The following is a 25,998-nucleotide window of genomic DNA, read 5'->3' as shown; positions in this document are numbered from 1 at the left end:
ACTATTCAAGTCAAGCCTTGAACCCGATAGATCTGATCGTTTTCTTCTATCCTCCGTTGTGTATTGGATTTCTAACATGCGTTTGTTAAAAAAAAAAAAGGAAAAAGAAGAAGAAGAAGAAGAAGAAGAAGACATGATTGTAGGGCGAGCTTACAATAACAAATTCAAAGTTAGAAAATAGTTGCATAGTAGTGCACAATGGTTCAGGTTAACAGATCCGGCGATCAAACAATAATTGAATATCAAATTCAATTAGAATTGGATGAAGAAAGAACATGTCAGGCCAGAAAGGCCCGATGCACCAACAGGTTTAACCAAAATACTCCAAACAACAGAACATGAGCTCCTCACACAACAAAACAGGTCCCGTCAGAAAAGATCACCATAACGTAAAAACTAGTATGTGATCAAATATCCTAGAACAACTAATAAAGTGGGAACTTAAGCAGTGATGGGAGCAAGCATGCACATATGGTTTATGCACTCTCAAAGTATTAGACATGATGTACTCGAGTGGTAGAGGTGGTAGATGTGCATACAATAAATGTCACAATAAATGTAAATTGACGCAGGGATGAACGTGATGAAGTTGAACACCATCTTCCTCAAGGAGATAATTACTCCGAATCCATGGAGTTTCTCTGGACTCCTCACGGAGACTTCTCAAATCTAGGAGGAAAACTAAGGAAAATAAAAATAAATTCTAGAAAATTCGTAAATTGATTGATAGATGCAAATAAACGAGATTACAACCCTTTAAATAGGGATACTAAGGCTTTGAAGAAGTTTCACAATTAAACTACAACTAAAACTCCTAGAAACCGTGACTTGCTATAAATAGTAAGCTTAATATTTATAGACAGTTGTAATTCCTACTAGTGCGCATGGTTTTCGGCCAAAAATAGTGTCCTATTTGGCTCAACTATGTCACTCTCCGAATTATTCTAAGCACTTTTCATGTTGGACACAACTCCTAAAGCCCAACGGATGAAGAGTTATACTCAAACTAAAACTTACTATAAATGGTAAAACCGAAATTAAAATAGGAATTCGACCATTGATATGATGTTATTTTGCAAATTCGGCATGCTTAGGTGGCTAAAATAGCTCATCCTACCCCAAAATCATATATGGCACGCCAGATAATTCATTCTGGTTTGCAAGATATGTCCATTTTAAGGTCTTGACAGTCCAGATCACTTTCACTTCCGATTGGGCCTTTTCTAATCCATCTTGGCCATGAAACTATCCGCAACCCGCTCTACAACATAAACACTCGCTGAAACAATGTCCTTGAATTATAACCACCATATGTGCATATGGGTAGCACCGAGACGTGGATAACGTTTTAAGAGAAAAGAAATGGGAGTGGCAGGTGTGGGGGCAAAGATGGCAACCCATCAGACCGACAGTAATAGAATGGGCTGTAGCGGGCAGCTGACTGCAATGACAGAGTATCAATGGCCATGATGCAACCGTGAGGGTAAAGAATGGAGATGGCCGGAGATGTAGATGATCGCTGCCAGATTTAATGGTGGCTAGAATGGGATGTGTGGTAGAGGGTTGTTGCATGGCGACAGAGGTTCCCTTCAATGTTGTTAAAATCCTTATCATATCGCAAATTGTAATACGGGTTGAATAGCAAATCATAATAAAATTTATGATCTTCTTAAAAATATAAATAAATTATTAAAAATATTAAAAACTCAGTAATCATCCTTTTATCATCAATACGTACAAAGTAATACCATGTCATGATTGTGTTGAAGGATTCTTATCTTTACGTGTTTTAAGAAATTTTTATAAGGATCCTTTAATAATTTATTTTCTTGTTAACTTTCTTGGTTGTAGAAGTATGTTGGAAAAGCAGCATTTGACTCCGTACACCGATGAAAAAAGATATTTTGATTTCTAACCATCATTCCACGAGACATACAAGTTAACATGATCACAACCATCCATAAAAACATTCTAGATAAGTCATACATCAATTTAGTGTTTTGACTGGCTAAGAAGAAAAGGAAAAAAAAAAAAAAAACTCTACGATTTAACTCTGAAGATAATATATATCATTTAATTTTTTATAAAGAACAAATAAAATAATTTATCTTTTCTAAATGATTCTTCTTCTTCTTCTTCTTATTTATTTATTTATTTAAATACCCACTAATTTAAAACATAAAATGTAAGCTAAGAAGAGCTTAAAATAGAAAATAATAAGTATAATTTGAATTGTAAATTGGGATTTGAATCCTAAATAGTAGGATTCAAATTATTATATTGTAGGATTCATATAAAAAGAGATTCAAAGCTGGGATTCAAATCGTTTTGTATAAGATATTGTTGGGGGATTGCGGAGCACACAGAGATGAATTTAGGATAGCAATCCAATAGCACCAATCAAACACAAAGAGAACACAGGGATTTTAATGTGGAAAAATCCTTTCGGGAAAAAACCATGGCACAAAGCGACAGATGATCACTATGAAAGCAGAAATTACAAAGAGAAAGCTTACCCGATTCGAACAATCTCGAATCTCACCCTTGCTGCACCCCTTTTAAACATTAGGACGATTTAAAAACCCTTACGATTCCCTCCCCATCCTGTTTACGCCCATATATATATAGCCTCGGAAAGAATTCCATACGAAATCGGAAACAAATCCCACAAATTCGCAGTTTTGCATAAAATCTGCGCAGAATATGTCGATACCATCGAAGCCCTGTCGATGTCATCGAACACTCATAGATGGCATCGAACTAACACCTCAACTATCTAGAGACAAAACATGATTTTTCAGAAATTCTCGATGGCATGGAACACTCATCGATGACATCGAAAAAGTGCCCAATTAGTCCAGCAACCAACTGAAGAAAATTCAGAAGACATCGATGGGATCGAGAATTGTTTGATGCCATCATAGGTGACATCGAACAGACTGTCGATGGCATCGACAGACCCAGTAACAGACCCAATTTAAGACATCTATTACTACAGATAAATCATAAACCGTAGGATTTTGACAACACTAGTTTCCCTGTGGACGAAACAAACATGATAGATCAGAGCGACAATCGTTAACAGATCTGAGGGACACTGAAAAAGATGTAGTTGATGGGTGAGATTGGAATGGTTAGTGATGGGTTTGAGTTGCAGATCCAACGGATTGTTGGACCTGAGAAGAAGATGGCAACACCAAGTGGGTTTGGAACATTTACTGGAGGAGAAGATGCTACGTGCTGCAATGGTAGCGGCTGAAGATCCAAAATCGGCAGGGCAACCGTAGGCGATGGATTAACAATGCTGAGAGAGAGAGAGAGAGAGAGAGAGAGAGAGAGAGAGAGAGAGGGTGGGGGGATCAAAAGAGGAACTTGATGTGGACTTTCATTGATAATAACCAGAAATATAAACATACAAGGAGGTTCATATCTAAATAGATCTTAGAAGATAATAGACGATTTAGACTAATCATAAAAAATACAATAGAATCTAAAATAATCTAATTTATTATACCCTAACATCATCCAAATTTCATGATGCAACCAGGTAAACTATTTAATTCAAGTACTAGTGGATCACACTACATCTCTTAAATTTCAACTGCTGCAAATTTCACTGGGCAAATGGTCAGTTTCTGGTTTATCTTTCTAAAAAGTAGGATTTTAGAAAGTTTCAATATTTTAAATCACTTTTGTACAATTATTCACTGAAAATAGAGTATTTCGGTAATTTTCTCCTGTAACTTTTAGCAGAAACTCTTACTATGGCTTGCTGCCATTTAAAAATTGTGGTTACTGTTAAAGGCGTTAAAGGTATGCATAACATCATTTTCTGACAACCCAGAATATTCAAATTGCCAACCTTGTTGTGGATGGAACATACACAAATCGAGCTGAAAAAATGATAGTAATCATCTGATTTAGATGGAGCACATAGAAATTTAGACGGTCAACCGAGGTTCCTATCCAATAAATGTTACGAACTTTTCCAGATGGTAGAGGTGGAGAAAAGGTTTTCCAGTAAGCGGTCCACGTAGCTGTTTGTTAGTAGCAAAACTGCGAAAGTAATCATTCCACATAGCTGTTTTTTATAAGCAGAACTGTGAAACCAAAATAAAAATAAAAAATCAGTTCAGCGTGCCTAATCAAAGTCAAGCACAATTCCTATTATTCATGGATTGCCCTACACTGATTGTGCATTGTCACATGGAAGGTGTGTCTATGCCTAGCCAAGCACCATGTGGGGAAGTGTGCAACAGATCCATCCTGTCCATCAGGTTTGCCGCCACATTTCACTATGGATCCTGAAAATAAGTTGGATCCAAGACTTAGGTGGACCACACCATAGGGAACGGTGTAAAATCATGCCTAAAAACTCTAAATCCACGTTGTATGGCCCATATGAGTCCTTGAATGTCCTGATTTTCAGTGAATCCATTCATCATGGTGTGACACGTCAGATTATTAGATTGGATGGAATATACACATCACAGTACCCCACATACAATTTGTATGGTTTTAATGGCAGGGATTCCATCTCAACTGTTCCCATGGTTTAGCCCACTTGAGTTTTGAATCGGCACACTTAATGGATCTTAAAAGTCACTCCAATCCAAGACTTAGGTTGGCCACAACATAGGGAACAATGTAAAATCATTCCTAAAAACTCTTAAATTCATGTGGCCTACCTGAGTCTTCGAATGTTCTGAATTTCTGAGAATCCATTCATCCTAGTGTGCCATGTCAGATGACTGGAGATGGTATATACACACCACAGAGGGCCCCACAGATAATTCAGATGATTTCAGTGGTGGACTTCACATCTCACAATGGTGTGGCACACCTGACCTTTCAATCTGCCTGATTTTTTTGGCCTAGTCAAAACATAGGGTGGTGCACCTGATGGATGGGGTGGATCTCATACACATGAAGCCCTCATCCATGCAAGCAAGTTTTTTTTTTTTTTTTTCCATAATTTGTACAATAAAACAATGAGAGACCTGACAGGTGGTGTGAATTGTGAGAAGGCAGATGGTGTGAATTGTGAGAAGGAGCCATTTGATGGAACTTCTCCTGACAACTTATTGCCGGATAGGTCCCTGCATCCATCATTACAAATGGTCAGTGGTGAGATACAATCATCAAGTTAGAGTATATACAAAATAGAGTTTTGCTAAGGTCCCATTTGGATACCACCGAATAAGTTACTTTTTCTACTTACAGCAGTAGATAAGTAACTTATTCGAGATAAGTAAGTTTGGTTTAAGATCAATTACAAGTAACTTTTTTACTTAAAGGTACTTGATCACTTCAGCTTAATAAGTAGAAACCAAGATAAACTACTAAATACATTAGTAGCTTATCTCAAATAACTTGTGATCCAAATGCCTCCTAAGCTCACAAGCGTGTGTACAAGTCAGCAAATGCACACACGGCCACATATGCCAAGGTGGCAGACAGCTGCAATACCCAAGCCATTTGTTAGAGGGGTACTGCTTATGTAGATTTCCTACACCACGAATTCGGTTGGTCTGCTATTAAGGTAAGTCACAAATAAAAATGTACACTTGTAAAAAGAAATCAGCCAAAGTTTCTAACCCATCAACTTATTTCTAATGTCATGGCACACCTATACCATGAAGTCCACCTGATGGATGGCTTGGATATTTCAACTGTCTGCCATGATAGCATAAGTGGTGGCATGTGTATGAGCTACATGATCCGAGCAAAACTCTTCAAAAAATAATAATAGAAGAGATGCAGATTTTCCATGTGAAACAAGAATGATCTACTTACAGAACTTTCAGCGTACTGATAGTTGTTAAAGACATAGGAATATGACCTGACAAGCTGTTGTTGTTAAGCCGGCTATACTTCCACGGACATGCCAAGGAGCAACATAGTATTAACTCTTGCAATTGTTGGCATGATAAGATGCTTAGTTTTATTTTTTAACAAAAAAAAACCTGACTCACCATAATTGTAAATAAACCTCAAGTTATAATTCCACGGACATGCCGAGGAGCAACACAATGGAGTTTTTTTTTTTTTTACAACCTCCCTTTTAATCATTAAAAAAAGAAAAAGAAAAAGGACTTAATGCAATTGTAAATAACTCTCAAGTTAAACTCCATTGTGAGAGTGATGGGGACATCACGTGCATACACACGCCCCCCTATGCACGTACGCAAGGAGGAGGACGACCCCACCGTCGATCCGAATCGATGACGACGTCTACGGAGGACCTCCTACCTAGAGGACTGCGTTTTGGTCCCTTAGAGTGGACCCAATCGTCATGTGAATCCCACCATGGGTTCTCATGATCGTGGCCCACTATTCTAAACGATCTAGTACTTTGAGTTTTGGTTATTTTTGTTATTAGGAACATCATGGACAGTTTATATTGCTTTGATTAGTTGTTATTTGTGGTTACTTCATCTTTAAGTAATAAGTTGCGCACATGGTGCGAGTTTTGGGGTTCAGGGTTTTATTATAAATAAACACTCCTTGTAGGTTTTTTTTCATTGAATATTATGACTAAAATTCTGCATTTTCCTGCTTCTCTAATTCTCTAAGTTGTGGAAACCCAATTGGGTGCGAAACCCTCCCTTCTTCGAAGGGCTAACTACCGTGGTGCGAAGCCACACTCATCCTGATTCGCCCCAATCTCATACCATCAATATCCACTATCTCCTACGACCAACCAATCATCAAATCCATCATCATTTCTTAGCGACTCTCCCCTTACAACAGAATTACAGAATCTAGCCTTACAGGAGGGTTGAAATTCCGGCGGAGCACTGTGATCAAACCGATCATCCGTTTGGCCTGAAACTTGGAGGGAAGGTGGCCCACCCTTGGCCGACCAGGGCCAAGCTGACTTCTTTTTTTTTTTTCTAGGCCCCACACACGTGTGTCAGGCGGGTTAGCTGTCCACATGTGAGGAATCGGTTCCTGGTTCTCTCTTTCCTCTCTTTCGCTCCTCTCTCACCTGATTTCCCTAACTCTTACCCTAAATTGCCCTAAATCCCTATTTTCATGCCTTTTTTAAACCTTAGGGTTCCCCGAATTGAAATCCGTGAATCCCTTGGATTGGGGAAATATTTTTGTGCATGTGTGGATGAATTTATTCTCCTTTGAGTATTGTTTGGTCTATAATTTTATTGATCCAGTCTTAAAATGAGTAGGCCTGGACCCGCATAAATTTTCCTTGATTGAGTGCTTGACTTTATGTGGGATGTGGAATTTTGTGTGATTGTTTCTAAATTAGTATGATCTTAAGCCTGAATTTTTTTTGCATATCATGTTTAATTTCCATGTCCTGCATTAGAGAGGATGATGCCATGATTTATAGACAATGTGAGGACATGTACAACTAAATGTTGATGGATCGGGTTGATGTACTTGCTGAGGAGTTTTTGAATGAATTAGAGCATGGAAATGGGGCCCAAATATCTTCCATAATTGATTAAATCCGTAGAACCATTAATGGACCACTCATTGTGGCACCCGTGCTACACTTTTGGGTCTAGAAAATGATGTTTTGGTGGCATTTACCTTAAGTTACGAATTTTGGTTTATTAGTAAGCGAATTTTGGTTTATTTTTGCTTTGCTTATGTTTCACTTAAGTAGATAGGAGTATTTTAGTCATTTTTTCTTAAAATAAAGAGTGTAGGGCTGACATTATAATATCTACCCCATAGTTTATGCTTGATGTAAAGCTTGGATTAGTGCCAGGGCTTCTCTTTTGTTCTGTTTTTTTTTTTTTCATATAAAAACTCAATAAATAGAAAATATCCAGTAGCTTTTGGGACATTTATCTTCTCTATAAGACTTGGGTGTCAACCTTTCTCTAGGGTTTATGCAAGTGCATGTTTTCACAAGTGGGGCGTATGATTTAGACCATCAAAACTGGTGAGAGTTTTGATTATTGCATTGTTCTTTGGTTATTCTCAAGCACAAAAATCTCTATTCTTGGATTCGGTGTTTCTAGAATTTGATAAAACTACGTGCGGATTGATGAATCTCGTTCGTTAGCCACACTAGATTTGGTATCAGAGTATCTGTTTTTGCTATTGTTTCGTTCTTTGTTTATTGTTTCGTTCTTTGTTTGAGCTTGATGTAGGGGCTAGGGTGTACAAGAAAGGGACAAGGAAGATGCGAGTCTAATAGAAAAGAGATTTGCAATGTTAGAGAGGCAAATGTAGACCATCTCCCAACAACTTGCTATACTATTAGCGATGAAGAATCACTGACTCAGGAAGATGATGACAATGAGTTAAGTGGGAATGACATTAACCCCTTTCATCGTGAAGCTCCATTTGTTAAGTTGCAAGTTGCAACAAACAGGAAGGATGGATTATAATGATCGAAGTCGGGAGTGGAAGTAAAGGTAGAAGTCCTTGAATATCATGGTAGTGTGTGCGGCGATAATTTTTTGGATTAGATGGATGCAATGGAAATGATCGGATGAAGTAAAAAAATGTGAAAATAATTGCCATGAAATTGAAAGGTAAAGCTTCAACATTGTGGAAATAGGTTAAGGTCACCCGGGAACGGCACAGAAAGTCCAAGGCGAACATGGGAAAAGATGAAATCTCTCATGAAGGGGATAAGATCGTAAAGGACTAAGCAAAACAGTTTCATCATCTGGTGGCCCCGAATAATTTATTTGACACCGAAGAGCAGTTGATTACTCATTCCATGGATGGGTTGTGACCTACTATTGTAGATTAATTAGAGATTTAACTAATGTTTATTGTTGCAGAAGCTTGCAGGCAAGCCACCTTTGTTGAAAAGAGGAGCAAAGCCAGGTATGGTCGCATGGAATCTCTAATAGATCTACTGCCATTTGAGATAGCAATAGTAAACCTGCAAGGGATTTGAGTCTCGCAAAAAATGTCACTCCGGTGTCAAGGTGACAAGTTTTAAACGATGAGGCAAACTGATGGATAGGTCACAAAAGCATCTGGTGCTACAAATGTAAGGAAGTTGGGCATATTTCCTCTGAATGTAGGACGCGACAAGTCAATTTGGCCGGTAGATCTAAAGCAGTTGTGGAGGAATAGTTAGTTAATGATGAAGGTGAGACCACATAGGAAACACATGATGCGGATTATGAGGTTGATGATGGACATGACGAAATATATGATGATGGTCCAAAAATGTTGGTGATCCAAAAGGTTCTTCTTGCACCCAAGTCACCTAAGGAAGATGATTGCTTGTTGACTAATATTTTCTATATGAACTGCATAGTGAATGGTAAATTCTATGGGGTGATCGTCGATGGGTGGCAGCAGTGAAAATGTCAACTTGAAAGAGGTAGAAGAAAGCTCTTGTTGAAAACCAAAAGGCATCCAGTTCTATAGAGACTTTTTTAGTTTCAGCAAGTTAGTGAGGTAAAGGTTTTCTGTCGTTATTTAGTTTCATTCGGGATTAGTAAAACCTATCATACAATGTGTGGTGCAACATAGTCCAAGGGATGGATGGATGTGTATCACATATTAGTGGGTCAACCATGGCAGTACGATTGGTGGACCATTCACAGTGATTGGAAAAATACATACACCTTCATGAAGGATAATAAAAAAAAAAAGTATTGAAACCCAAGAGAGAGGGTTTGGGTAAAACCCACAACCATGGGTGATGTCAGCCTTCTATCCCATGCAAGGTTTTTGGAGGAGATTGAGGGCTATGATGTGGTTTATATGTTGATTGAAAAAAATAATGCTAATGCTACCACCCCTATGAGCAAACCGATGTAAGACCTACTTGGTGAATACAAAGATGTATTCTTGGATGAGCTCCCTCTGGGATTACTACCAATGAGGGATATCCAACATTACATTAACTTGGTACCTAGGATCGAGTGGAGCAGCCTTCAGGATAAGCCTAAAAGAGCATGATAAATTGAAATGGCAAGTCACCGAGTTAATAGAAAATGGATACATTAGGGAGAGTAGAGCTCGTGTGTAGTCCTGACTCTACTAGCTCCAAAAAGGACAACACGTGGATGATGTAGATCTATAGCAGGGCAATCAACAAGATAACCATAAAGTATTGGTTTCCGATACCCCGATTGGATGACATGTTAGATATGCTTTTAAAGGCGAAAATCTTTTCTAAAATAGACCTACAGAGAGGATATCATTTCGCCCAGGTGATGAGTGGAAGACCGCGTTCAAGATGCGTGTGTTGTATAAATGGTTAGTGATACCATTTCGTCTCTCTAACACACCAAGCACGTTCATGAGGGTGGTTAACCAAGTGTTGCGGCTGGAAAGTTCATGGTGATATATTTTGATGGCATCCTAATTAATAGTACGGATATGTGCACCCATATGCATGATCTATGGAGTGTATGTGACACTTTGAGACAGGAGTAGTAGTATGTTAATCCAAGAAAGAAATAAAAAGTAGTTTGGGGATGGATCTGGTTGTGTTCATTGCCTATGTGGTGGGTTTAGATAGTATCAATGAAGGTGCATGCGCAGTACAAGAATGGCCCGTGCACAAGATAGTACATGATGTGTGGAGTTTCCTTGTATGGACTACTTTCTATTGCTTATTCATTAGAAACTTTAGTACATTGGCATCTCCTTTGGCAGATTCCTTGAAGGGATGGGTTTAACTAGCGAAGATTCAACTATTTCCGATCCGAAAATATTTAATCCTGGCTCAAGATGAAAGCTAGTGGGTGGTCTACAACGACACTGAGGAGTTTTCAAGCTATGACGAAAAAGTTGACAAAAGCACCTGTTTTAGGTTTTCCATACTTTGATAAGGTTTTTTAGATAGATTGTGAAACATCCTACATTGGCATCAGGGTGGCACTCAGCCAAGATGGCCGGCCCAGAGCCTTTTATAATGTGTAACTAAGTGGTTCAAGGGTGTAATACACTATATATGATGTGGAGTACTATGTGAGTTTGCATTGTTCTCCGATCACGAATCTTTGAAGTATTTGAATAGGCAGCATAAACTTAATCAACGACATGCGAAATGGGCATCTTTACTTGAAGAATTCACCTTCAATTTGAAGCATAAAGTAGGCACACACAATCGGGTAGCGGATGCATTAAGTCATGAGAGGAGCTTAATGGACTACATTGCAAGCCAAGGTGGTTGGCTTTGATTGCTTTGTTGATATGTATATTGGTGACTGAGATTTTGGATAGATTTGGGCCAGAATGGAGAGTGGGTAGCAAGAAGAATATACTTTATATGAAGGTTTTCTCTTTCAAAGCACAAGATTATGCATCCCGGATTGTTCTTTCTGAGAAAAACTATTAGCAAAGATTCATGCAAGATCATTATTGAGGCATGAGAGTCCAGGTTGAACTCTCGTGTTGATTGAAAAAAAAAAAATTATTGGCCACGATTGAGGAGATGTGGCCAGGTACGTGGAAGAATGATGCAGGACCTGAAATTCAAATATGATGTGCAAGAATTCAAGCTTAAGATCACATTAGTTCAGAAACAACTACACAAATTCCATATCCCACATGAAAGTCCAAACATTCAATCAAGGGGAATCTCTGCAGGTCCAGGCCTACACAAGCTAGGGCTGGAATAATAAAAACTATAAGCTAAACGATACTCAAAGGGAAATAGAATTCAGCCCCACATGCATAGTAATTAGTCCCTAATCCAAGGAATTCCCTAATTTTGATTCAAGGAACCCTAGGGTGAGAGATGGGGCAAATCAATTAGGAATAATGTAATCTAAGGTTAGGATTTATGAAATTAGGTATAAAAGAGGAAAATAGGAAGAAACCGTGAACCTAAGGCAGCTCCTGCGTGTGGACAGAGGGCCAGGTGCGTCCGCACGTGTGGTGGGGGACTGAATACAAAAAAGGATTCCTTTGCCTTGGTCGACCAGGCTTGGGCTACAAAACTTCCAAATCTCACATTGATCTGAGCTATGGTTTGAGCGTGGTGCTCCGTCGAAGTTTCAGCCCTCCTGCAGGGTCAGATTCTGAAAACTGGCTGTAGAGGGACGAACAACTGCAAAACAAATGGATTTGACGCGAAGATAGTTGTGGGATGGATGAAATAAGATGGATGGGCAGATTGGGATAAACGTGGCTTCGCACCACGGTAACTAACCCTTCGAAAAGGGAGGACTTCGCACCCACTTTAATTTTTCCACTACTCAGAAACTCAAAGGGTAGAAAAACGACGCAGGAATTTTTATTCAACTTCAATCAATCCAAAGAACTACAAAGGGGTGCCTATTTATAGGGAAAACCTTATACCCCAAAACTCGCGCCATGTGCGCAATGTATTACTTGGCGATGGAGTAAACTAAAATAAAAACCAATCAAAGAAATCTAAAGCGTTCATGATGTTCTAAATAATATAAATAAGCAAAACCTAAAGTATGAACTTAATTTGACTAGTGGGCCACGATCATAAGATCCCATGATGGGCTTTTCTTGACTATCGGGTCTACTCTTTGAATCAAAACTGGATGTCGTCATCAAGACTGATCGACGGTGAGGCCCTCCCTCTCCTTCCGTACGTGCATAGGGGGCGGCGTGCATGCGTGTGATGTCCCCATAAAAAAAGTCAGATATCCCAGATTGCTAAGGGGATGTGCAAAATGAAGGGTTATATATATGCCATTACCTATTCCACAGGCACCATGGTTGGACATGAACATAGATTTCATATTGGGGTTGCCGCGTACATTGTGTGACAACGATTCTATTTTTGTTATTGGGCATCAATTTTTTAGAATTGCTCACTTTGTTCCATCAAGGAAGACTAGCGACATGCCGTACATTGCAAGGTTATATTTTCAGGAGTTAGTGAAGCTACACGGGGTGTCAAAGAGTATTACTTTAGATAATAATAACAAGTTTGTTAGTCGTTTTTGGTAGACATTGTGGAGACAATTGGACAATCATTTATGTTTCAATAGTGCCTATCATCCACAAATTAATGGGTAGACTAAGGTAGTCCACTGGAGTTTGGACAAATTATTGCGCACTTTGGCATGGAACAAACCAAAGTAGTGTAACTTAACCTTGCCAAATGCGGAGTTTACATATAACTGAGTGAAGAACAAACCTACCTAGAAGAGTCCGTTTGAAGTGGTCTATGATGTTAACCCATCAAACGTGGTTGATCTTATACTAGTACCCAACATGACAAAGGTGCCTGAAGATATTGATGAGTTGACAGCGTAGATTTGGAAGGTGCATGAATGAGTTAACAAGCAATGCAAGTTACAAGTTGCAAATAGATGACATCAAAAGATGGCTTTTGAAAATGGGGATCTAGTGTGAGTCTACATGCAGAAATAAAGGTTCGTAGTGAGTACTTGGAACAAGTTAAAGAAAAAAAACAAAAAATAAAATAAAATGGCCCATGCAAGATCTTGAAGCGGATTAATGATAACACCTATCACATTAAGCTACCACATGGAGGCTAATCTTACATCATACATGACAATGGACAATAAATCAGACTTAAGGTCGAGTCCTTCCTAACCCAGGGAGGATGATGAGGGCTTGGACAACCAAATGTTGATAGATCGGGCTGATGTACCTGTTGAGGAGTTTTGGGATGGATCAAAGTTAGGAAAGGGGGCCAAATATCTTTTATAGTGAGCCAAATCCGTAGATCAATCAATGTACCACGCATTGTGGCACCCATGCTACACTTTCAGGTCCATAAAAGGGTTTTTTGGAGCCATTTACCTTAAGTTACGAATTTTGGTTTATTTTTGCTATGCCTTATATCTCACTTAAGTAGATAGGGGTATTTTAGTCATTTTTCTTTAAATAAAGAATGTAGGGCTAACATTATAACATCTAGCCCATAGTTTATACTTGATGTAAAGCCTAGATTAGTGTTAGCGCTTCTCTTTTGTTTTTCTTTATATAAAAACTCAATAAAAAGAAAATGTTCGGCAGCTTTTGGGACATTTATCTTCTTTACAAGCCCTGGGTGACAACCATTCTCTAGGGTTTGTGCAAGTGCATGCTTACACAAGTGGGGTGTATGATTTAGGCCATTAAAACTAGTAAGATATTTGATTATTTGTTAGTTATTGCATTGTTTTTCCTCTATTTTCAAGTGGAAGAATCTTTATGCTTGGATTCGATATGTATGAGCATGATTTGGTTCTAGTGTTTAATATAACTACATGCAGATTGACAAATCTCATTCATTAGCTACACGGCTACACCACAATGTTAATTTAATTGTAAGTTTTCATCAAGTACCATTTTAACCTTAGTTTGATAACTTGCCTTTATCTTATATATGACGCATTATATGTATTTTAGTCTATACGTTAGTTGGATGGTTGTTAGGATTAATTTTGATTAGTTGAAAGTTAGTTGTAATTTGAATGCTAATGACCAATATTTGTCGGCAAGTATAAAAACATGTTATTGCTATAACCAGGGACTCTTGAATTGGATTGTTTGAAATTAACAAAAAATTGAGAGGAGTTTGTTCTAGCCCGTTCTTCTTCGATTTTAGGTGTCTGGACATCCCAACTACTTGAATTTATTGGATTTCCTTCCCATCTTTCAAGTGTGTCTGGACATCCCAACTGCTTGAATTTATTGGATTTCCTTCACATATTTCCCCCACTTCTGCTTGGAAGCTGTTTCGGAGGGTTTTCTACATATTTGAGTGATGCGAACCTGCATTTCAAATCCCATAATTCTCCTATACTCCACATTTCTCAAAAGAAAAAATCCATCCACAAAACCGCAATGGAATCCAATAAATTTCGGAAACCCATAAACAAATTCTAATCTTTCCTAAAATCAAACCAAAAACTCACAAATCCAAAAGCTCAACCATAAGTCAACCAAAATACCCAGATTTTTCCTCCTGAAAAAACCACAACATCCAACAACCCATAATCTAAGCCCCACTAAAATCTGCACAAATCCAGGGAACCAACAATACAAACCACCCACGTTCGAAAATTAATAATAATAATCTAACATCAACGAACAATGAAAACACCACAAGAATCTTTTTTTTTTTTCCTTCTCTCAATCTCCAAAAACTCAAATATCGATATGAACATGAAAAATTGAGATTCGAAGTTCTTTGTTGGAAATCATTGATAGAAAATTTGCCTGCCAAAGATCAAGTGTAGAGAGAGATGGTATAACAATCATCTGTGATGGATTCAAAGGATGAGAGAGAGAGAGATAAAGATGGCACTCAATGGAAGGAGGGAGAGTGGAGGTGATGGATGTACTAGTGGAGCGATGAGAGCTTGAGAATGTAGGGTGAGGAAATAGGTGAGAGATAAGATAGATGAGGAAATGAAATACAAAATGATAATTTTCAAGTAAAAACAACCAACCCATTTTATTCTCACATGGGCTGAACGAGACTCTTTTCTTAGGAAAAAAATGATTTAATCTATAGTATATAATAAGGCAGGTCGCTTTTAGACGGTTTTGCACTTACGATTAGTTTCATGGGCCGGAAAGCTTTGAATATTCGAAGGTTATGTGAAGACATTTAAAATGAAGTCAAGGTATTTTGGGAACTGAAAAGTGGGGCTGTTATCCAGTGTATGGTTCAGACTTCACCCGTAAAAAAGCCTGCAATGACCTGGATCTACCCACAACTTTTCGGTTCTTTGATGTGAGAGCTACTCAAATTTCTCCTCCTCTTTGCGTGTAGCGTGTAGCCTGCACGGAGTGTAGTAGTAGAGAGTGATATGTCGAAGCTGAAGGAGGAATTGGTATTGTCAAAACTAGGGGAGAGAAGCTGGGTACTTTTAGGAAAGAACAGTGGTAGCATACCTCATGCTATGTACTGCTGGGTTACTTCCACAAACTGAGAGCGACATGGGTGGAACTTTAATCAAATCCACACCGTCCATTAGGTACACTGCCTCATGCCAACCATTGAACCAAAACAACATGATGATCCAAAGCTCATGTAGGCCACATCATAGGAAATAGTTGAGATGGAATGCCCACCATTAGTTTTGTGTAGGGCTCACATTGGTGTTTATATGCCATCTAATCCATTCATTTGATGTGCCTCATCAGGATGAAAGAATCACCCCAAAATAACAGTATTACAAAAGTTAGGCAGGCTATGCATCCATGTCAGGTGAATTTAGAAGTTATAGGTATATTTTCTTTGGGTGGCCGACCTGAGTGTTCTTTGAGCCTGGGGTGACATACCTAATAAATGGTGTGGTTCATGCACTTTAAGTAATTTCCTGATGCACTTTAAGTCATAACAATATGCAGCAAGTTCTGTTTTGTAGTGGTTATGCAGGTGATTTGTTAAAATATGCCAGTCTTGCAGCTGACTAGCCTGTCTTTAGCAATTCTGTAGTTCATTTGCCGGGCATTCAAGCAAGTTGGAATGGGATAGGAAGAGAAGGAAAGAAGACTATTTCTCCTGCTTGTTTCTAGGAAGTAGTGGGAAAGTTAGTGTTTTTTTTTTTTTCAAGGCTTATACTGTGATTGATATGTAATGTTTTCTATGTATTATTTGAATCAAAAAAGAAAAAGGGCCTTTTTTGGTCAAAAACAAAAATAAAATCATTTCCCCATGTTCGAGAAAGTAACCATGGTAAGTACCTAGCTCGAGGTATGCAGGCGTTTTCCTATAGAGCATGTTTGGATACATGGAATCCAATGTAAAAGAAAGGAAATAAATAATAACTATCCAATGATGATTTTCATGAGAATTATTAAAACATGGATTCCAATTTTGACTTCTTTTTTGGTTACCAAGTAGAAATCTATATATTCTTCTCGCAATACTCACCTATTTTCATATGCCAATAATTCAAATAATAGAAAAGTATAATTATTACTTGGTGGAATGCACCATTTCCTTCACTATACAAACAATACAAATTGTTACATCAAAAGAAAATCCTTTTCTGCTATTTGGAATGAAATCCATGGTTTCTAAACATGCCTTAAGAAAAGGGTGGTAGAAATTGGGAGCTAAATGCACTATAGAAGGAGGTTATTGCCAAAAGGTACAGAAAAGTTGAGAGGGGATGGTTCTTGAGGGTAGTGATTAGAAGTGAAGGTTCAGATGAGTGGAATGTGGTAAGTGGGAATCATAGCCAATAACAAAGGCAGTTGCAGGGATATCTTCATCAAAAGTAGGTTGTATTATCAGTCGAGGTCTAAGCATCCATGTGGGAGTAGCCAATACCCTTTCTTTTCTTTCTTTCTTTCTTTCTTTTTTTTTTTTTCCCGTAAGTTACATTGGTAGTATTATGGGTAAAAATGGATTGACCAGATGTACAGACTTAAAGACAATGGATTGCTTGAAGGCTGAAAAAAGACCTTGATCTTGGAGGTCGGCCTTGGATACCAACCTCGGCCTTGGAGGTCGGCCTCGACCAAAGACCTCGACCTTGGAGGTCGGCCTCGGATATCGACGACCTCCTCGGAATACAAATTACATACACACTTACAATATATTAAGATAGGATTATCCTTCGAGATATTTGCCGAGGATATCAGGAAGTCAACACGTCCGAAGGAAGATCTCTTCCGTAATACACAATCACCACCCAAGAGGCATTGCGAATCTGCGATATAAGTCTCTACAACCAAAGGCTATAAATAAAGGACTCCTCTACCGTAAAAGGTACAATAAATATTCCAATTCTAATATGCCTCCTGCGAGTCCATATAATGACCTAGGCATTGGAGGGTTCTCGGTCTTAACCGACGCCCCCAATGTCTCTCTCTCTCTCTCTCTCTCTCTCTCTCTCTCTCTCTCATTTTTTTCCCCAATAAATCGCAGCTACTCTGGCTAATAAGAGCTGAGGCAAGATCAACCAAATTTCTGCATCAACAGTTGGCATCGTCTGTGGGAATGACTTTGACATCAAAGTCGTTCCCATCTCATCAAGGTTCTATAATGGCCAAAGGCAAAAAGAGAGCTCTAGCTGCCATTACTGCAACTGCTCCTACGCCAATGGAACAATCAGCAAACCAAGGAGATCCACCTTCCCAACCCCAGGATGATTCTTCCCCCATAGGCCCTGTGCAGAGGTTACATAACCGAGGAGGTCAGCTCGTCTCTCTGGAACATCAAATCGAAGCCTTGACCGGTAATATTAACCGGATAATACAAATCTTAGAGAGACAAAACCCACCTCCTGACTAAGAGAAAGATGCACAGGCAGTCGAGGTCTCTGTACCACCTCAAGCACTGGTCGACTCGTAGAGAACCAAGCAACATCCTGGGCAGCCGAGCCATGCGCCCTCCCATACCTCGGGAACTGTCACACCCACTGACTCTGACTTGCGTCACATGTTGGAGAAGAAGAGACGTGGAAAGGCTCCCAAGGAGATAGCCAAGAACGAGGACCCCTAGAAGGCAAAACTCAAGGAACTGCGAGGTGAGGTTGGCGATATCCGCCAAGCCTACTGCACCCAAATACCGACCTCCGTTGAGGCTATGCTGGAGGAGACCGAGCCGCCGTTTACTGACGACATTATAGGATCCTAATGCCCGCCCCAATTCCGAATACTAAAAATCGCCCCCTACTCCAGGTCTAACAACCCAGCTGAGTATTTAGAATCGTTCAGGGCATGGATGAAGCTCCACGGTGAGTCGAGCTTGGTTATGTGTCGAGCCTTCTCCCTGACTTTGTAGGGGACTGCACAAAAGTGGTATAGGCAGTTGAAGCCGAGATCCATTAACTCCTTCACACAGCTTGGCAAAGCTTTCATCACCTAGTTCATCGGTGGGAAATATAGAAGAAAGCCATTGACCCACCTCCTTACGATCACTCAAAGGGAGGACAGACTGTTAAAAGACTACATCATCCGTTTCAACGTTGAAGTTGTCCAGGTCGATGGTTATTTCGACCAGATAGCTTTGGTCGCCATGGTGGCCGACCTTAAACAAGGAAAGTTCTTCTTCTCTATTAGAAAGAAACCCCCGACTACCCTTGTTGACCTACTTAATCGAGCTCAAAAATATTCCAATGTCGAGGAGTTTTTAGTTCATGAAGAGCTACTCAAGAAGGAAATAACTCAGCTATGGATAGGAAGCGAATGGAAGAAGGGGAGCCCTCTGCCGTTAACGCCAAAAGAAATAAAGAGGACGACCAAGACCAAGACCATCGTACCAACCGACATCCGGAAAGTCGCTTCCATCAATACATTCCCTCGAACACCAAGCCGGATCAGGTACTTGAGGAAGCTGGGCTGGTTAAGGAAACTTGACGACCGAGCTAAACCAATCAACCGAGCTTATTAATAAAATTCGTTGGCCAACCCCGACCTATTCGACTAAGGTCGACCTCCCTTTTTAAAAGGGAAAAAAGTGCTCATGATTCTATTATTGTGTTTTCTACTGCTTTATGGGTTCTACAATAAAAGAACTTCCCCAAGTTAGGGGAAGAAAATTCTTATAAATGATTTCTCGACTATCGAACTACGCGATCAATTATAAGGGCTTTCCTTAGTGTAAGGGAAGAAAGTCCTCCACTACACTATCGACTACAAGGGCTTCCCTTAGTGTAAGGGAAGAAAGTCCTCCATTATGAATTCTACTATGAAAGAACCTCCACAGGTCAAGGGAGGAGAATTTCTTTCAAAATCCTATTATTCAAGCTACGCGATCGATGACTGGGACTACCCTCAGTTGAAGGAAAGAAAAGTTCCTCCTTTTAGTTCTACATTGCCTGACATACTCGTTCTACTTCGATTGGCCGACGACTGGGACTTCTCTGAGTTGAAGGAAAGAAAAGTCCCTCCTATTAATTCTACCGTGTGCAATCTACCACTAAACAATCGAATTATCGATCCTACGATTGCTCGGCCCACTCGCTCTACTCCGTCCGACCTCTCGACCTCCCGACCTCTTTGGCGCAAGGCATCACAAAGTGTCAGTCCACACTAACTTACTTCTTGAGCTCTTGAAGAATGCTCGGAAGTAGGGGGCTATTGTTATGGGTAAAAATGGACTAATCAGATATACAGACTCGAAAACTATTGATTGCTTGAGGGTCAAAAAAAGACTTCGACCACGGATACCAACCTCGGCCTCGAGTACCAACCTCGGCCTTGGAGGTCGACCTCAACCAAAGACCTCGACCTTAGAGGTTGGCCTCAGGTACCAACCTCAGCTTCGAATATTGACACCACCTCAAAATACAAATATACTTATAATATATTAACATAGGATTATCCCCCGATATGTTCACCGAGGATCCCAGGAAGTCAACCACAACACGTCTGGAGGAAGATCTCTTCCATAACACACACTCATCATCCAAGAGGCATTGCCATATACGTCTTTGCGACCAAATGCTATAAATAAAGGCCTCCTATACAGTAAAAGGTACCACAAATATTCCGATTCTACTACGCCTCTTGCAAGTTCATATCGTGACTTGGAGGGTTCCCGGCCTTAACCGACGCCTCCAATGTCTTCTCTTTTTCTTTTTCTTTTTCAATAAATTGCAGGTACTCCGGCTAATAGGAGTTGACGCATGATTGACCAAATGTTTGCATCAACAGGTAGCATTGTTCAAAAAGTCAAAAACTCAACTCGATATCTAGTTGGGTCAGGTCATCTTGAAGACAAGACTGAGTCTCTACTTGACCGAACTTGATACTGTACTAGTTAAATTTGAAGTATTAAGTGAGATTATTATTATTATTAAAAAAAAGGGGAATCACGAAAAGAAAATAAAATATCCTTAACTTAGCATAGATGTTTGTCATGGTTAACTGTTCGCAGCTCTGTATAGATGTTTGTCATGGTTAACTGTTTACAGCTCTTTGTTCTAATGGAAGTTAGCCTGTTCAACTCTCATTGCCTTCAATCCTTATTGCAAGGAAAAAAAATGTTGATTGATTGACCAGGCAAGTGATTTGATAAGCCTTACCAAGTAGGGTCAATACTCTTGCTTAATCCTTTCATTCTCTGTCATCCACCCCTCTTGCAAAGACTTGGTGGTAAAGGATTGTTATGGGTTCCTTTGGGCAGTAGTCATTTAAAATATAAGTTTAGCAAAATCTTGAAGTTGACAAGTTCAGTGTTCGAGTTGTCGGTATCGCTACAAGTTTCGCTGGCTGGAGATAAAGATATAATATCGTTATCTTTGATAACCGGAAATGCAGAGAAAAAGGGGGAAATATGGGAAAAATGGTGGAATTTTTCAGTGAAACTTCAGGACATGCCTAAATACACATATTTGCATATTCAGGAATGAAAATTTTGCAAAAAGAATGCATTAAATTAGAAGTTTCCATTAACGGGGCCAAAAAGTATGCGTTGTCGTAAGAAATCACTCAAATAGTAACCAAAATTAATTTATATAATACAAATGCAAGCTTACAATAATTAAGACATGCAAAAGTAAATGAATTAAAAAAATACACATTTCTGGTCATGTTTCATCCCCACATAGAGTGATGAGGTGGCTCGTAATCATTGTCCGGATCCCGTGGCAGTTGAGAGTAGTACTGCTGCCCAACATATTAGTAGTACTGTTCCCAGGTCATCCTCTACTCGTACCAATTGAGGAACTCTCTTATGTACCTCTGATAGTCATCCTCCCCAAACTGTACGACTACGCCTAGACGTGGGAATTGCATGACATACATCGACGGCATTTCCTGAACAGGGTACTGAGGGAATAGATCAAGTCCAACCCCGACTCCTTGATAGTATTGCTGTCAGTCATACGGGTACCCCGAATATCCTCCTGTCAAAGGGTCATGACTCGAAGAACTATGTTCCGGCTGCATGTACCCATGGGTAGAAGAGTGTGACTGAATGTCAGAGCTGCCATGGCTATACCCGTGATATCCCCCATGAGCATAAGGTGGGACAGAGGTGGAGCTCCCCTGATCTGAACTTATGTTCATAAATGACAAGCTACGTGTGAGAGCATCAGCCGCGGCGCGTCCGGCTTTCTTCTTCGAACGACGCTCGAAAATATATCTGTGCTCTGATGCTCTCGCCCAGGATGGTGAATGAGATCCATGATCCTCGTCCTGAGTGGCATGGTCAAAGCTCTACTTCTCAGTGAACTGGCCAACGGATCGTTGGCTCTGAGCCATCGTATACCCCCCACCACTGCCACCCCCACCCCCACTAGTACCACCTATACTAGTGTCGGTGCTTCCATCCCCTCCCTCATCACCATCGTCATCGTCGTCGTCGTTGTCCCCAAGACCAGTGTCAAGTGGGGGTTGAGTCTCATCATCATCATCACTCACTACGACTTGATGATGAGGAGGGGGGCGTGAAGATGCTTCCTCACCCTTATTGGAACGTGCCGAACTCCTCACCAAAGGATCAAAGGAGTCTGTATCCGCCTTTTGTTCCTCTGCTACCTGATCGACATCGATACCCAGAGCCGCTGCTCCCTCGGCTACCTGTGGAGCAGGGCCTCCCTCCGCATCATCTAAATCAACTGTTTTAACCCACTCATAAAGTGGGTCCTCGTCATCATCACCTATCTATGCCATGTTACCTACAGACAACAGGTCTCCATGTCTTGGTCTACCCGCAACTGCCTCTCTCTTAACTTCATATTGTAATAACAGTAAATGAGCTTTTGCAGCTTCTCATATGCTAGTCTGTTCCTTTTGCTGGTTTGTATGAGTGATCATGTGCTCCAATTCCTCTCACATGATGAGGAGGATACAGTCTGTGCAAGAACACGGACTGCCAATAACTGCAGTGCGGGCGTGTCGACTCCGTACATTGCCCACTACTCACCTATATATCCATGAGGAGCTTGTTTTAGTTTGAAGTTTAAACGAAAAATACAATTACCTAATTATGTTACCATACTCACACGGCATCATCGTTTCAGTCGATGCTTTTGCTAGTGCGGATGAGAACGTACCCCTGGCATCCCTAAACGGCACGGATGAAACACATTCATCATGGTGGGGCCCACAGAGCACCGACCACCTGCCATTGGCGGGTGGCAGGGGTTGTAGCCAATCCGTTTCTTTTGGCTACGGCTCTTGTCATTAGCCAATCCAACCCAAATCCAATCGCGTACTGCGTATGCTCTTATTGTACTGAGTAAACTCAGTTGGGCCCACTGTGAATTTATGTGGTTTATCCACACCTTCCATACGTTTTTCCATCTCATTTTAGGCATTGAGCCTAAAATTGAAGCTTATACAAATCTTAAGTGGACCATACCACAAGAAATATTGGAGACAATGATTTCCACCGTTGAAGCCTTTCTATGCCCTAAAGTGATGTTTATTTCTCATCCAAATTGTGCATAAGATAAAAAAAAACATGGATGGATGATAAAAAAAAACAAATATAATCTTGATCCAAAACTTCTGTGGCCCCCAAGAATTTTTCAACGGTATAACTTCAATTCACACTGTTTCTTGTGGTGTGGTCCATTTTAGCCTTGTATATCCTTTGGTTTTGATATAAGGCCCTAAAATTATCTTGTAAAATGGATGGACAGACTGGATAAAATACATAAATCACGGTGGACCCCACAGAGTTTACTCAGTGTTGTACTTAGTACGCAAACCGCTTCCATTCACGCCCCTTTCAACAGCAGCGCAGGACTCGGATTTCCTTCCTGCGCTGCAAGCTCAGGTGGGGCCCACTGTGATGTTTGTGAAAAATGCTCCCCGTCCATCCGTTTTGTGAGTTCATTTTAGGATATGATGCAAAAAATGAACCGTATCTAAAGCACAAGTGAGCCTAAAACGTAATAATTAAACGTCCACAGTTGAAATATTGGTGGGGCCACAAAAGTTCTGATTCAGCTAATATTTTTGTTTTGAGTTAATCCCAATAGTAATGACGTTATTAACGGTACGGATGGCATCTAAACATCACTGTTGAACTCGAGGAAGGTTTCAACGGTAGGAATTTCCCTAACCACATTTTCCTATAATACGACTCACTTGATCTTTGGAAACGGATGGGCTACTCCCCTGCCGTGCTCTGTGGGCCCACCCACGAGGTATGTGTTTCATCCATGCCATCCATCTATTTTTATAGATAATTTTATGGTATGGAAAAAAAAAGAAGGTATATCCCAATCTCAATTGGACCACATTAGAAGAAACAGTGTTGAATGAACTTTGACCATTCAAAACTTTTTGAAGGCTATAAAGGTTTTGGAACAACCTGATCTTTGTTTTTTTCCCTTAATCTGGGTCTGTATGACCTAATTAACAGATTGGATGTCAAATAAACAATACAGTGGGCCTTAGGAGGATTTAAATGATGGATATCCAATGACTATTATTTTCCTATGGTGTGGTCCACCTGATATTTTTATCCATCTCGTATTTGGGATAAAACCCTAAAATGATCTTTAAAAATGGATGAACGGAGTAGATAATACAATACATCATGGTGGGGCCCACATACATCATGGTTGGACCACACCACAGGAAATAGTTGAATTGCACGTCTACCGTTGAAAAATTCTTGGGGGGCCACAGAAGTTTTGGATATGCTTAAATTTTGGGCTCATCCCCTTGAATTAGATGAAAAAACGGATGGACGGCTTAGATAGACCACACATACATTCAAAGTGGGCCCAACTGAGTTTAGTCAGTACGATAGGAGCGTACTCCTCAATCCGCACAGGCGTCCGTCGGGTTTACCTCCCAGGGCGAGAGGTTTTTCGCATTCGCAGGGTGCGAACTCCTCACCGCGAGAGGGATTTTCGCTTGGTGAAATCCGATTTCCCGGTGCGAGAGCGATTTTCGCTCGGTGTGAAATCCGATTTCTCAGTGCAAGAGGGATTTTTGCTCGAAGGAAGAAATTAAAAAAACCCTAAAGAGGGGAGCTGGCGAGAAAAGAGGGGTTTTGCGTACACATACCGGCTCTGTCGATCGAGAAGCTCCTCTTCCAGCTCCGATTCTGACTTCCGATTAACTAGGCACGAAGTTTTTTTCTCGATATTCTCGATATTTATCAGAGAAAAGAGGGGTAGGTAGCTATAGTTTTCACGTGGGGTAGGTGGCTACAGTCGATATTTCGAAAATATTGGACGGACGCCAATAATATCTCCTGATATTTCGTCGATAATGGAGTACGAAATGGCATCTTCCAATAATATCACCCATCTCAAAAAAATCGCTGATATTTCGCTGATTTTTTGCCGACAACTGGAAGAAAAATGAATTTAGGGGTTTTCGGTGTCACGGGGCTGGCGACACCGATATTATCGTCGATATTATTGACATTTCGCCAATAACTCGAACACTAGACAAGTTTAAAAGTCTTATTGTTTTGTTGAATGCTTTGAAAGTTGTTTTCATGGATGTCTCCTTGTCGATCAGGAAAACCTATAAATAGATTTACAGATGGTAGGTTTTCTGCCAATTCTTTCCTTTGAGCTTTATGTGCAAATGGAAATGAGCCTCCTCAGTTTGATAAAGATTGATAATCACATTCCACTGCAAGTGGAGACTTTTGCTTTGGATGACAATGGTAAATAAAATTCTAACTAAAAAGAATTGTGAATGCGCTGAGCAACCCTCCTTAGCATTTGTTTCCTTTATTGGGATAACAAGGAGATGATTGGTCAAATTCTTTATTCATTGTGATGTAGCCAGTGGTGTGTGGAGCCATTTCTTCAACCTGTTTTGGTTGCGCACGTGCTCAATTGTTCAGTGGGAGATTCAATCAATGGTTGAGCTGCCTTAACATTACGGGCCTAAAAACAACTGAGAAAGATGACACTTATCTCTAATTTCATTAACATCTTCAGTTCACCTAACTTTCTTGCCTCTCTCTCTTAGAACATTGGCATACATATAACTTTCGAGGTATCTATGAAAGATTATATGTCTGTATTAGATAATTCATACCCTTTTTTGATTTATTGGACTAGGCAGCTGCCGCCTAAGTGTCTTACTCTTGATAACCTAATCATGTTGGAATAGGCAAAACCCGATTGGGCTTCTCGTGAAGTCCCCAAAATCTAGGAGATAAAAAGTTGGTAGAAGCTTTCTTTAGAGAATTTGTAGGTAGTGGTTAAATTCAGT

General features: G+C 40.0%; 1 protein-coding gene across 8 annotated transcripts in view; it reads right to left on the bottom strand.

Moving 5' to 3' along the window:
• Window positions 1–3,814: 3,814 nt before the first annotated feature.
• LOC131243260 (LRR receptor kinase BAK1-like) overlaps window positions 3,815–25,998 on the bottom strand; it is a 34,565-nt gene continuing 12,381 nt past the window's right edge. For 3 of the 8 annotated variants that reach the window (XM_058242468.1, XM_058242464.1, XM_058242460.1), the window contains 3 exons: window positions 5,797–5,868; window positions 5,001–5,099; window positions 3,815–4,100 (listed from right to left, as the gene is read on the bottom strand). In XM_058242468.1, coding sequence (XP_058098451.1) covers window positions 3,977–4,100; window positions 5,001–5,099; window positions 5,797–5,868 — 295 coding nt within the window. In that variant the 3' untranslated portion in view covers window positions 3,815–3,976. The remainder of the gene's footprint in view (window positions 4,101–5,000; window positions 5,100–5,796; window positions 5,869–25,998) is intronic. The other 5 variants (XM_058242465.1, XM_058242467.1, XM_058242461.1 and 2 more) reach the window with 5 other exon arrangements.

The sequence above is a fragment of the Magnolia sinica genome, chromosome 4 (assembly GCF_029962835.1).
Source record: "Magnolia sinica isolate HGM2019 chromosome 4, MsV1, whole genome shotgun sequence".
Classification (NCBI taxonomy): domain Eukaryota; kingdom Viridiplantae; phylum Streptophyta; class Magnoliopsida; order Magnoliales; family Magnoliaceae; genus Magnolia; species Magnolia sinica.
The sequence above is the reverse complement of the archived record's forward strand: the minus strand, read 5'-3'. Positions and strand labels throughout refer to the sequence as shown.